At 39.3% G+C, this 13,248-nt stretch overlaps 1 protein-coding gene across 1 annotated transcript; it reads right to left on the bottom strand.

The window, feature by feature from the left end:
* Positions 1 to 1,201: 1,201 nt before the first annotated feature.
* Positions 1,202 to 13,020, bottom strand: LOC108992635 (protein SAWADEE HOMEODOMAIN HOMOLOG 2-like). Its single transcript, XM_035693961.1, has 9 exons — positions 12,644 to 13,020; positions 5,476 to 5,561; positions 5,359 to 5,404; positions 5,134 to 5,281; positions 3,672 to 3,747; positions 3,475 to 3,526; positions 2,797 to 2,940; positions 2,265 to 2,384; positions 1,202 to 1,784 (listed from the first exon to the last, which is right to left on the bottom strand). Exons 1-9 carry the CDS (start codon positions 12,695 to 12,697, stop codon positions 1,410 to 1,412), a joined length of 1,101 nt encoding a protein of 366 aa, XP_035549854.1. The 5' UTR covers positions 12,698 to 13,020; the 3' UTR covers positions 1,202 to 1,409.
* Between the last annotated feature and the right edge of the window lie 228 nt (positions 13,021 to 13,248).

Here is a 13,248-nt window from a genome sequence, read left to right as displayed (position 1 = left end):
ATACACAAAACTTACATATCAAAAAATTGTATCTAGCATTACTATTTTCACATTAATTGTCGTATGCTAATAAGCATACTTAGGATTTTTCTTTTTCTAAACAAGAAATGGAAGTAATCAGCACAAGCCAATTATCGTGTCAAGTGTTACGATCTCATATCGATTGAGTATGAGATTGGTTGATAGTTTATAAGTCTCTAAACATCTTTCTCTTATAAGCTAGTTTTCAAAGGTAAGTTATACGAAATAGGTTTATAACAAATAGTATCAGAGCCACCTCACATCTAAGGTCATGTTGTGACGGTTACAAATGTGCGACACGCGGGGGGAGGGGGTTGATGCTAGCATGGCAGTGTTCACCCAGAGCTAGGAAAAAACCTAGTGCACAGCCAGCCCATGTGAGCGCCCGACGTGGACGTCTACTGCAGAGCGTGGTGGTTGTTACGATCTCACATCGACTAAGTATAAGATTGGTTGATGGTTTATAAGCTCCTAGGCACCCTCCCCTTGTAAGCTAGCTTTCAAAGGTGAGTTTTACCTAATAGGTTCATAACAAATGGTATCAGAGTCATCCCACATCTAAGGTCTTGTTGCGACAGTTACAATTGTGCGGCACGAGGGGTGATGCCAACATGATAATTTTTGCTCGGAGCTAGAAAAAGACCTAGCTCACAGTCAGCCCGTGTGAGCGCCATCAACTAAGTATGAGATTGGTTAATAGTTTCTAAACCCTTAGGCACCCTTCTCTTGTAAGATAGATTTTAATAGTGAATTCTACCTAATGAATTTATAACACCAAGTTTAAGATATATGACATCTACTTCTTTCTTGGCTAGCAACTTTTTTGCAATTCTCATTTATTTAAAAGAGATGATATTTATAATCGTAGAGTATACAAGCACCGCGTAATCTTTTTAAAAAATGAATAAATACAAAATCTATATAAAAAATAAAATTAATTTTTTAATAGTGAACCCTAATTTTTTTTCAAAGAAATTGCGTGATGTTTACACATTACTGTATGTAGCATTACTTTACTTAATCTGCATTTCTGTGTTGTATGCAAATATGCTAACAAATATTGTCATGAATGTAAAAGAAAATTTCTTGTTCAACGTTGCAGAGGACAAAATATCTTGCTGGGAAATTTTCCCCCGTCCGCCTTTTTGTGATAACTTATAATCAACGTCGATTCATTATCTTGATCAACGAAAATAAGAAATAGGATTCTGCCTTCCATGGTGGTGCAAAGGACTCTACCAAATATAGAAGTTAGGGGGAACTATTGACTGTATTGTAAGATACTATCATGAAAACAGATCCTACTCAGAGTGATAAAGTTCACTGATAGTTTAAAAGCAAAAACAAAAACAAAAATAACGGAGAGAATTGCATAATTTCTTATCAACCTACAACTTTGCTTCATGTCTGTTCTCCATAGAGCCAAAAGGAGCAGTGCTGCTCACGACTGCAGTACCTGTGGGAACATTAGAATTTCCTGCAATGTTAGGGTTGCCAGCTTCAAATTCTTTCGGTTCAAGGGTTACTGTATGAGTGGCTACAGAAATGTTAGCATGGGATACAGGAGCCACCATGGCAGCCTCGCCGGAGTGTTGCTTTTGCATTGTTTCAACAGGAGTAATAGCCCTCGGAGCACTGTCTGCCAAAGGATTTGTGGTAGTTTTCTGCTGGTTGATGGATGCTACCTCATTCACAGCATGAAGTTGCTGCAGCCTGTAGTCAGTTTCAGGCCGACGGCAAACCTTTCTCAGTGGCACTATTTCCTGAGGTTTAAAAAATCACGAAGCAAACAAATAATTATATACGATCATAAACCACATTTGAATGACATTACAATGCAATCAAAAGTCCTGTTTGAATCCACGTTCATCACCTTAAAATATATAAAATGAATAGAAAGCAAATGAATTCCCATGGCAGCGTGAGATATAAATAACTACATGACAGAGTGCATTTGGGGCTAAATCAATCTTACTGCTAAATAGAAAATTCCTCTAAAATGAATGACCATAAAGAAATGGATATTTTTCTACCATTTATAGGCAAGTGGTGACCTAAAACAATATAAAAGAATCATCATCATACTGGCCAAAAAAGTTATATCAAGTTTATCAAGTAAACCAAGGACCATGGCTGATGTAGAACTCAGAGGAGGATACGGGGAGGGGAGAGAGAGAGAGTCAAATGATTGAAAAAGAAAAGGAAAATGAAAACCTTACTAGAGAATTCAGGCAAGTAAATACCTCAGACTGATCATGATCGTAACGCACCAAAAACCTACAACGGCAACCTCTGACATCATGCCTTCGTCTTTGTGCATCAAGGACATGGGCATCATAGTAAAGAGCCTGCTCTTTACCTTCCTGAAAATTTTCAAAGCATTGAATAAAACGTTCTCAACATCTGATTAGAATAACTACCCTTGCTGTCGTTGACTAAAGGTCCCGTTTGGATGTTGAGCTGAGTTGAGTTATTTATGAATAGTAGTGAGTTGAGATGGTGGAGTGAGTTTAGTGGAGCCCACCTAAGATGAGAAGAGGTGTTTGGATGTTAAGATGAGTTTAAATGTATTTATGAAAAGTTGAAAAAAGTTATGACTCTCACGTGTAAAGAGGTGTTGAGTTGAAAAAGGTTGTGGGTCTCACGTGTAAAGAGGTTTTGAGTTGAGATGAGTTTAGTAATTTGAGAGTTAAGTGTTTGGATGTTATACTCAGTCCAAGTTCCAAACGGGGCCTAAATCAATTTCCTACTGCAATTGCATTGAGATAATTCCACCTGAAAACAGAGTATGAGATCTCCAGGAAGAACTGCAACACATTCTGATGATTCACATGGGAGAGAGCGCGGCCTGACATGCTTACGAACATTAACCCACTCATCCTCCTCTGATCCGAAACCAGCAAAACGGACAAGTACTTCCTGAATATCCAGCAAGATTACAGACATGACATGAGACAAACGGTAGGTGAAAGGCCAAGAAGAAAAAATGTAACCCAAACAATAAGAGCAATGCTATCTGCATTTTATTGCACACTTCTAAGGATAAAATTTTAAGAATTGAGGGATTGACTATGAAGACGACGAAAAAAAATCCAATCAGGTATTTGGACTTAAGACCTTCATGGCTCATAACTCATAATTTTTAAGGTAATTCTCATGATCCCCATTCCAAGCCCTAATATGGTCAACCGGGATATATGCAATGTGGATACCTCTTTCTCACAGGAAACAAGGAATTATTCTATGACATTGAATTTACTTAAGTAATTCCTCATTAAATATGGTGTAAGAGATGTAGATAAGACGGGAAGGAATGGATGGACAAATATCAAACAAACATAAAAGATTTTTTTTTTTTTATAAGTAAACAAACATAAAAGAATTCAAGCCACAATAAAAAGGGGAAAACTGAAGTAGCTTTAACAATTTATTGAAGAGGAACTTGAAACTCACTGGATCACCAGTCTCCAAATGTCTATGGGAAACAAAGGCAGCAACATCATACCTAAGAAAAGAAAAAAAGTTTTAGGCTAATTGCTACTGAGTCATTTACCAGAGTAAAAAAAAAAATCATATTTATAGGCTAGAATAAAGAAAGCATCTAGAAATACAAACTACAGTTCCTAACAAAAATGACAAGAAATACTAACCATGCACCATCCCTCCCAGATTTGGCTTCAAACTCCATTGGAGAATTTTCAGTAGCACCCTTTCCTGCACTTAGAACTGGCTAAAAGAAAATGAGGGCTAGATATATCTAAATATGATGACATAGATGCCTAACAATTTTTATTTTTATTTTTTATGACAAGAAACCCCGGAGATCTTGCAAATGCAACATGTCTTTTATAATGTGCCCACATCACATGGATCAAGTTATTTTCGGCTTTTCACTGATGGGGAGGTCACCCTAGACATTGTCTGCACTGAAAGATTCAAACCTTGGACCTAGGAGAATGCCCCAAAGACCAAGGCTCTTACTAAAATGGGCTTTAGAAAGTGTTGGGGTAGTGAAATGAAGAGCATGCCTATCTACTGCTCTTCCTGTTACCCAATTAACAATGTTTCTTAATGGCTTCTCAGGGTTTGGGGCATTTATGGATGGCATCTTTCATCTACTTCACCTTTCACCATTATAGGAAAAGTAAAAGCAAAGTAATAAAAGGGATGGAAGATGGGCTGTGAATTGTAACGAATGTGAAGGGCACAGACTACTAGACATCTATGCTTTTTTTTATAAGTAACTATTAGACATCTCTGTTAATTAGATATTTTGAAACATTGAAAAACAAATGATGGCCAAGAGTGCACTTTTGGAGGTAGGTTGTGTTTCTGAAAGACGAGAGCATGACTGTAAACTTGATAACAAATCAGTTCAATTTCTGTATGCTCCTGTGTCATGTTCTATGTTTACATTGATAGGCAATTTTTAAGGTAACGTGCAAGCAACAAAAAGATGTGCAAGAATCATATCAAACAACATGGACAACAGGTAATAGTCATTTCCCTGAAAATTCAAACACAGACGAATATAATGTTCTCATAAGGCTATAAAATTCCAAAGTGTTACTCTAGAAATAGATACAGATATAAACATAAACAACTACATGCAGCATTTGGATAACTCCAGAATATTATGAGTTATGGGTGCATATTTTTTTCTTCTCCCAGGTTGTAGAGTTTCTACTTAGACATTATATCTTAACATGCTTCCAAATATACAATAGATGACATACAAAAAATCAAAAAACTAATTCGCAACACCAGATTATGTGCACCATAGAGATAAAAGTTGATTATCAGTCGTCATGACAAAAAAAGAAACTCAAGACAATATAGAAGAGTAAAAACTTTACCTATAAAAAAAAAATAGAAGAGTAAATACTTTTTCGGCAAGGAATAGTCTATATTAAATACAGAAATAGGGCTAAAAAATATGGAAGAGAGAAAGGAGGTCTTTAAAACTATGAGCATTGAGGTTTTTATCCTAGTTTCTAATGTGCCTACATAATTAGGGCATTTTCTCTGTATTCGACATTTGGTATATTAATAAATTCTTGTTTTACTTATCAAAAAAAAAAAACTATGAGCATTGAGTAGGACACATCGTACCTGAAGAAGCAGCTACAGATTGTGGTTGTGGTACATTTCTCACTGGATTTGAGTCATCCCGAGGCATGGGAGAGACATTTAACTTCCCAGGAGCCTTACTTATTTTTGCCCTTATAGCATACCGCCTATTTTGGAACCAGTTCCAAACCTAAAATGAAGATTCTAAATGAGAAATGAGACTCTAAATGATTCCTCATAAGGCAAAAATACATTAAACCACCATACTTGCTTCATTTGAACTGTAATCTTCCCTTTGCGTTCTGCTGACTCACTACATCACAAGACAATGCATCACAAGTAAAAATTGTAATGCTTACAATATTGAAAGAGATGAAGGCATACCTGAACTTCTCTGCAAGTGACACAATAACATCACGTGATGGCATTGTATTATTGTGTTGCTGCAGAATAACATCCATCTCCACAACCTTGATAAAGTAGCAAGACATTATATGGCATCGTGAAAACAGAATCATTTGATGGCTAGAGGAAAGACAGTAAAATTAACTTCCATTCGTTTTCTTTTCTTTTCTTTTTATTTTCCTTTTCTGACCCTCTCTTTTTTTCTTATTAAAATCCAGGTATGGATTTTGTTGAACTATTGAAGCCCCTCAAGGTGTACAGGTAGGTGTAGGTGAATTCAAGAATCTTACCAGGAAGCTATGCTTAAGACATTCTCAGTGTCAGTATAAAATTGAATATTCCAAAAATAAGATGACCGAAAAGGCTGATAAAACTGCACCATTTAAGGTAAGAGCTCGTTTCCAAAAGTGGAGAAAATGAAGATGGCATTAAAACCTTTATTTTAATGCCATCTTCATTTTCAAAACTGTATCCTAAAAATTATTCCCAGATCCCAACACAACAGATCATCGCTAAAATTTTTGATAAGTAAAGATATAAACTTTATTGATGTGAATGAAATAGGCATATACCTAGTACACAGGAAGTATACAGTTGAACACCTAGATACATTCTAAGAGCGTTAACCTAAAGATAGGAATTCATGTATATCATCCCCATTTAATACAATAACTGAAAACCAAAGCAATAAAGTGTGCAGAAAATAATTCTTCAGCTCCATCATTGTTCTTTCTTTGTCTTCGAAGCAGCGCATATTCCTTTCCATCCAAATACACCACATAATACACAACGGAATCATTCTCCAAACTGCTGCCACTTGATGACTGCCCTGCAGTTTTCTCCAACAACCCATCAGCTCCACCACTCGCCTAGGCATTACCCAAGCCACACCGACCCGTCGAAAAATCTCATCCCACAACCCTCTTGCTACATCACAATGTAGTAAAAGATGATCTACCGATTCTCCATTCTTTCTACACATGTAACACCAGTCCAGTACAACGCATCCTCTCTTCCTCAAGTTATCCGTGGTTAAGATCTTCCCAAGGGCGGCATTCCAAACAAAAAAAGCAACTCTAGAGGGCACTCGAGACCTCCAAATGTTCCTCCATGGGAATGAGGTGTGATCCTGTGAAGTCAAAATTTTATAATACACTTTTACTGAGAATTTCTTATGATCCTGGGACCTCCATTTCAAGCTATCTTGTTGCGCCCTAGTAGACCCTAAAGAGTGTAACAAGCTGAAAAAATCTGAAACCATAGATAATTCCCAATCATGAATATCTCTATTAAACAGAATATTCCACTGATGCGAACCATGAGCAAATAATCGCACATCCGCCACAGAAACGTCCTTGTTAACTGCAATACGATATAAAATTGGAAACACTCTTTCCAATGCATGATCTCCACACCACACATCTTGCCAAAAACTGATTCGATTACCCTCACCTGCGACAAAACGAATATGATTTACTAAAATATTCCACCCCTTCCTTATAAACTTCCATAGCCCCACTCCATGCCCCCCTCTCACTTCTTTAGAACACCAACCACCCCATTCAACCCCATATTTAGCATCTATTATTTCCCTCCACAAAGAACCCTCTTCCATATGATATCTCCAAAGCCATTTCCCCAACAACACTTTATTAAAAGTTCTCAAATTACACACACCCAACCCCCCATACTCAACTGGAGAACATACTGTCTTCCAATTAACCAAATGAACTTTCTTCTCCTCCCCTAAGCCTCCCCATAGAAATGCCTTGAAGAGTTTCTCAATTCTATTCACCACCCCTGCAGGCATAGGGAAAAGGGATAAAAAATAAGTGGGGAGGTTTGTGAGGGTACTCTTGATGAGAGTGAGACGACCTCCTTTCGATAGATACACCCTTTTCCATCCAGCCAACCTTTTCTCTATCTTTTCTACCACCCCATCCCATATAGCTCTACTCTTGAAAGTAGCACCTAACGGAAGACCCAAATATTTCATTGGGAACGAGGACACCCTGCAACCCAGAAGACTTGCTAGATTACGTATATTAGGGACCACACCCACTGGAACCAACTCAGACTTGTCAAGGTTCACCTTAAGCCCTGATACTGCTTCAAAACAAAGTAATAATGCACGCAAAGTTTGGACCTGACTCCTATTCGCTTCACAAAACAACAGGGTGTCGTCTGCAAAAAGAAGATGTGAAATGATACAAGAGCTACCAGAGCTATTTCCTACTTGAAAACCAGATAAAAAACCTCCACTAACAGTAGCCTGCAACATCTTACTCAACGCCTCCATAACTATGACAAAAAGAAAGGGAGATAATGGATCACCCTGTCGCAAACCCCTCGAGCTATGAAAAAAACCTGCAGGAGTGCCATTAACTAGCACTGAAAATCGGGCCGTTGAAATGCAAAAACGCATCCAAGAAATCCACCTATCGCCGAAACCACACCTCTTCAATAAATACAAAAGGAAATCCCAGTTCACATGGTCATAAGCCTTCTCCATGTCTAGCTTGCAAAGAATACCTGGACTTCCCTCCCTCAATCTAGCATCCAAACACTCATTTGCAATGAGCACCGAATCAAGTATATATCTCCCATGAATAAAAGCATTCTGAGGCTTGGAGATAATATTTTCCAGCACTAGACTAAGCCGATTAGCAAGGACCTTTGAAATAATCTTATAAACACTGCTAATCAAACTTATTGGGCGAAAATCCTCAATATTCGACGCCCCATGTTTCTTTGGAATGAGTGCAATAAAAGTCGCATTAAGTGATTTTTCAAGCTTTTGATAAGCATGAAATTCACTGAACACCCGCAAAACATCACCTTTCACCACATCCCAACAAGTTTGGAAGAAACCCATTGAGAAACCATCCGGACCCGGCGCTTTGTCCTTAGCCATACCAGATATGACCTTGAAAATCTCATCTTCCACAAAAGGTCTCTCCAATACACTCACAAGCTGCGGATCAATTACCTCAAACGGTAAGTCATCAAGCTTCGGCCTCCAAGTTACTGGTTCGGTAAGTAGAGACTCATAATAATGTGCAATGTGACTTTCTAGATCAGCCGAAGAAGATAGTACCTGTGTACCTGAATGTAACAACTCAATCGCATTATTACGTCGATGAGAATTAGCCATTTTGTGAAAAAACTTCGTACACCTATCACCCTCTTTCAACCAGAGAGCTCTGGATTTTTGACGCCATGAAGTCTCTTCTAAAAGCAATACCCTTTCCAAATCTGCCACAACCGTTACTTTTCTCAATAACTCCTCCTCCGAAGCCCTTCCCATTAATTCCTTACCCTCCAACTCCTGCAACTCCTCCATCAAAATAGACTTTTGATTGTCAATGTGACCAAAAACTTCCAAGTTCCATTTCTTCAGGTCTTGCTTTAGAGCTTTCATCTTACCTGCAAGAATAAAACTCGGAGTGCCACTAAACTGGTACGAAGCCCACCAATTTCTCACCATCTCAACAAACCCGTCCACCTTAAGCCACATATTCTCAAACTTGAAATACCGGCGACCCCCTTGAAAGCCACCACAATCTAAGAGGATGGGAAAATGGTCTGAGCTGACTCTAGCTAACCTTTTCTGGCTAACTTCTGGATAGTGGGCTTCCCATAACGGCGAGACAAGAAATCTATCCAATTTCGACCAAGCACGGCCATTAGACCAAGTATACTCACCACCCACCAAAGGGAGGTCCATAAGATCCATATCAAAAATGAACTCAGAGAATTCCGCCATGGCCAAAGTGTGTCGATGAAGCCCCGATCGTTCACTAGGAAAACGAGTAATATTAAAATCACCCCCCATACACCACGGCACATCCCATAAAGAGTGTATTCCCGCCAACTCCTCCCACAACCGTCGTCTATCTCTATCTATGTTAGGACCATAAGACCCTGCAAAAGCCCAAGTCCACCCATCGCTCACATTTTTGAATAGCACCGAAACCGAAAACTCTCCAACACACTCCTCAATCGCCTCAAACACTCTTTTATCCCACATTAATAATACTCCACCTGATGCTCCCTGAGAGGCCAAATAGGACCAGCCCATATAGGAACATCCCCAAATACTACGCACAAAACTTCTATCAATAAAACCCAACTTCGTTTCTTGCAAGCATATCAAATCTCCCTTCCATAATCTCAATAGCGCTTTGATCCGAATGCGTTTGTCCCTATCATTGAGACCCCTTACATTCCAAGAAATGATCTTAGGCTTCATTAAAGCTTAACTTACCCCTCCCTTTTGATCTAACCCTTCCGCTACTCCCCTCCTTAACATCATAATTGATGGAGCATGTCAAGCGTTTAAGTTCCCTATCTTGTTTTGAGGCTGATTTCGAGCGGCTAGCTTCAATAGCCACAAGAAGGGCCATAAATTGTTCCTCATAACCTCCAAAAGAGACCCCAAAAATTTTCTGTAGCTCCTCTACCTTTTTGAAAATCCAATTCGTCGAACAACTCCCATAATCACTGGGGGGGAGTGTACATAAAGGAGTAAGAGCCCCCTCTTCCCCAACACTGTTATTTGAAATCACCGAAACAGTTTCACCACTTAAAACCATATTATTAAGAGAAGGATCATCCCCAGAAAATAACTCATCAGAACTACTCAACACCAAAAGTGGAAGACCACTCTGAACCACCTCACTGTCCCGCGAAAACACCTCACCGCAAAGAGACATCTCTCTCTCCCTCAAGCCAGACTGCTCGAGCACCTCTTCTGGAATTCTATCCCTCAAGCCAGACTGCTCGTGCACCACTTCTGGGAATTCGTCCACCACACACAGTTCCGATAGACTATTCTCCACAGACGCAGGAGTTAACGCCAGAAACTCCCCCTCCTCGACCTCTTCCCGTCGAAACTCCTTGACCGTCTCACCTGAGTGGTCGACCGAGGGTGTCGGCAACTTCTGTGCCGGCAGGGATGCCGATAAAGCAACTATCGGCGCCACAGGAGCAACAAGACCCTGGTCCAAAGTCTCGGATCCGAGCCGGATCTCCTTTTCCGTCTCACCAGAGGGTTCGACCGAGGTTGTCGGCAGCTTCTGTGCCGGCAGGGTTGCCGGTAATGAGCTTATCGGCGCCGCCCGCTGTCCCTGGTCCGATATCTCGGATCCGAGAACCTTCCCCGACCCAACGGTCTCCACTGCCCTCCAGGCCTTCACAGGGCCTAAAGCCTGACCCTTGCCCAAGCCCGTCGCGCTGCCCAGACCCATACCAAGCCCACCATTTCGGCCCACCACCTCTTTACCTTTAACGCACCGTTTTAGAAAGTTTATCTCATCTAACACAATGCCGATCTTCTCCTCCAATCCAGCTAACGTCTTCAACATGCTTTCCTCATTTAGCCCCGCCAATCTGCTTTCTGCTACACCATGCCGCTGCACGTCCTTGGTTGCACCTGACACCACGTCAAACGCAGCATGATACGGTACCTTCTTCAGCACCTCACTGTACGACCTTGCACCTCTTGCCCACGATGAAGGAGCACCTCCCTCACCTTTGTTCTTCTTCACAGCAACCAACTGGATATCAGCCATCTCCATTAAAGTATCAGCAAGCTTCTTCCATCCCTCCCCCTTTCTTCCTTCCGGAATCACAATCAATCCTCTCCTCTTATCACGACCAAATTCCGATATGGATATAAAACTTCCATTAAAGTTACGTCCCTTCCTCACTATTATCACAGTGTCCCCTTTCCTACGAGTTCGCAGAAACTCCTGAGTACCCAAAGTTATTGCACACTCCTTCACCATAGAACCCAGCCAACCCAAAGTTTCCCAATCCACTGAAATATATTTCACACCACGATGACTACTTTCTATTATCCTCCACCACCTTGCATTCTCCTTTCTAAACTCAAACAACTTCTGATCAATGAATACCTCATTACACAACCCCATCTAAACCAACCCACAGACCTAATGATTCAGAGAATACACTAATCCCCTCAAAAGGGAAAAGCCATTGATGAATCACTACCAACAGAAGGCACTACCAACAGAAGGAAAAAAACTAAAACTGTACGGAGAGAAACTAGAGAGAACAGAAGGCACTACCAACTAGAGAGAACAGATCATCGCTAAAATACTTCCAGTTACTACCTTTAGGTTTTTTGTTCAATGAAAGAAATGCCGCATAAACAAGCACACCTTCCAAAGTGTTTTCAGGTTTATTTTTAAAGTTTCTGGAAATAAAAACATCTAAAAAAGTATCCAAAATAGCTTCATGCTACCAAATACACCGATCACCCAACAAGATAACATTACTGGGGAGGCATGTTTTGTCCCAATAGGGCTTGGTGTATATCGGATAGGTTTCTAATTTCTCCCTCTTGGGCGTTGTTCATTAGGCGCTCTCTATTATGGGCTAGGTGCTCTCTCTTGTATACACCCAGTGTAGTTTGTTACACCTATTGATATTAATATAATTTTACTTATTAAAAAAAAAAAAAAGAAGAATAACATTACCATTGATTACATGTCGTTTCCTGGCAACGACAGAAATGAGTGTGTTCAATGTGAAATGCAATCTAAATGACAAGCATACCAAACCATACAAAACAACAAAGTTTTATTAAAAAATACCCGACTAAGAGAATTAAACACGTCTCATATTTACATATATATTTATACATAATAAAATCATAGCACCATATATACATCTACCCTACTAGTTAAAAGAAATAAATAAACGTAGGAAACAGGAACAAAAGGAATCAACAATAAATCAATTCAACCCAGAAAAGTACGCTGATAACTGCAATTGAACTGACCTCTTTAACGAAATGAACTTTAAGTTCAAATTTGATACATACATATACATACACACATGCAACAGTAAATTGATAAGCTTAAATTAAATCAACCACCAACAGGGAACTTTAAAACCCCAGAAAACCAAAAACATAGAGCCTGCATAATTGACCCATTTAACAGTTCCACCCCTAAATTCGAAATTTAAAATATTTCACCCAGACGTTAGCTGGAATTCATCCAATCAAAAGAACAATGCATAATACATGCCACACAAACACATATATAGGTTCCCAGACTCGTACATATTAACATGAATCGCAAATTAGAAGGAAAAAATAAGTCGCAGAAGAAGATACCTCATTTTGTGTGAAGCGGAAGGCAGGGCCTCCATTGCTAGGAGGCCGACCCATGATCTCTTTCCGTCGCTCTCCTTGTGTCTCCCTCTCAAACTCTCAGAAGCGAAAGAAAAAAACTTCAACCAAAAACAAACGCCCGATGGATTTAGATAGATGCAGCGCTTAAGCTCGCCAAAACTTGTATTATTATTATTATTATTAAATTATAATAATCATAAGAAGCGAGAAGGCCCTGAACGCTGTAGACTACTACGGTGCTACCCTGACTATCTTTGTGTAAAGTCCCTGCAAAATTTCTGGTAGAGACGTAGGTTGGGCGCAAAGTGCAAACTGCACGACACTAGACAGGATATTTGCGCATTTTGGCGAGCTATAGCATTAGCATTGAATGATACAATTGCATATATATCTAGATATTTGTATAATATCATCTTAAAATAAGTTATATTATTAAATTAAGTTATATTAGATTATACATATTTAAAAATTTTTATAACTATAAATAATATTTTTATAAATTTAAAGATGTACTATTTATTTTCTAAATTTTATTTTATTATTTTTCTCTCTCTCCTTTCCTTCTCTCTCCACCAACAAATAAAATT

The sequence above is a fragment of the Juglans regia genome, chromosome 9, assembly GCF_001411555.2.
Source record: "Juglans regia cultivar Chandler chromosome 9, Walnut 2.0, whole genome shotgun sequence".
NCBI classification, from domain to species: Eukaryota; Viridiplantae; Streptophyta; class Magnoliopsida; order Fagales; family Juglandaceae; genus Juglans; species Juglans regia.
This window is presented reverse-complemented; position numbering and strand designations above follow the sequence as displayed.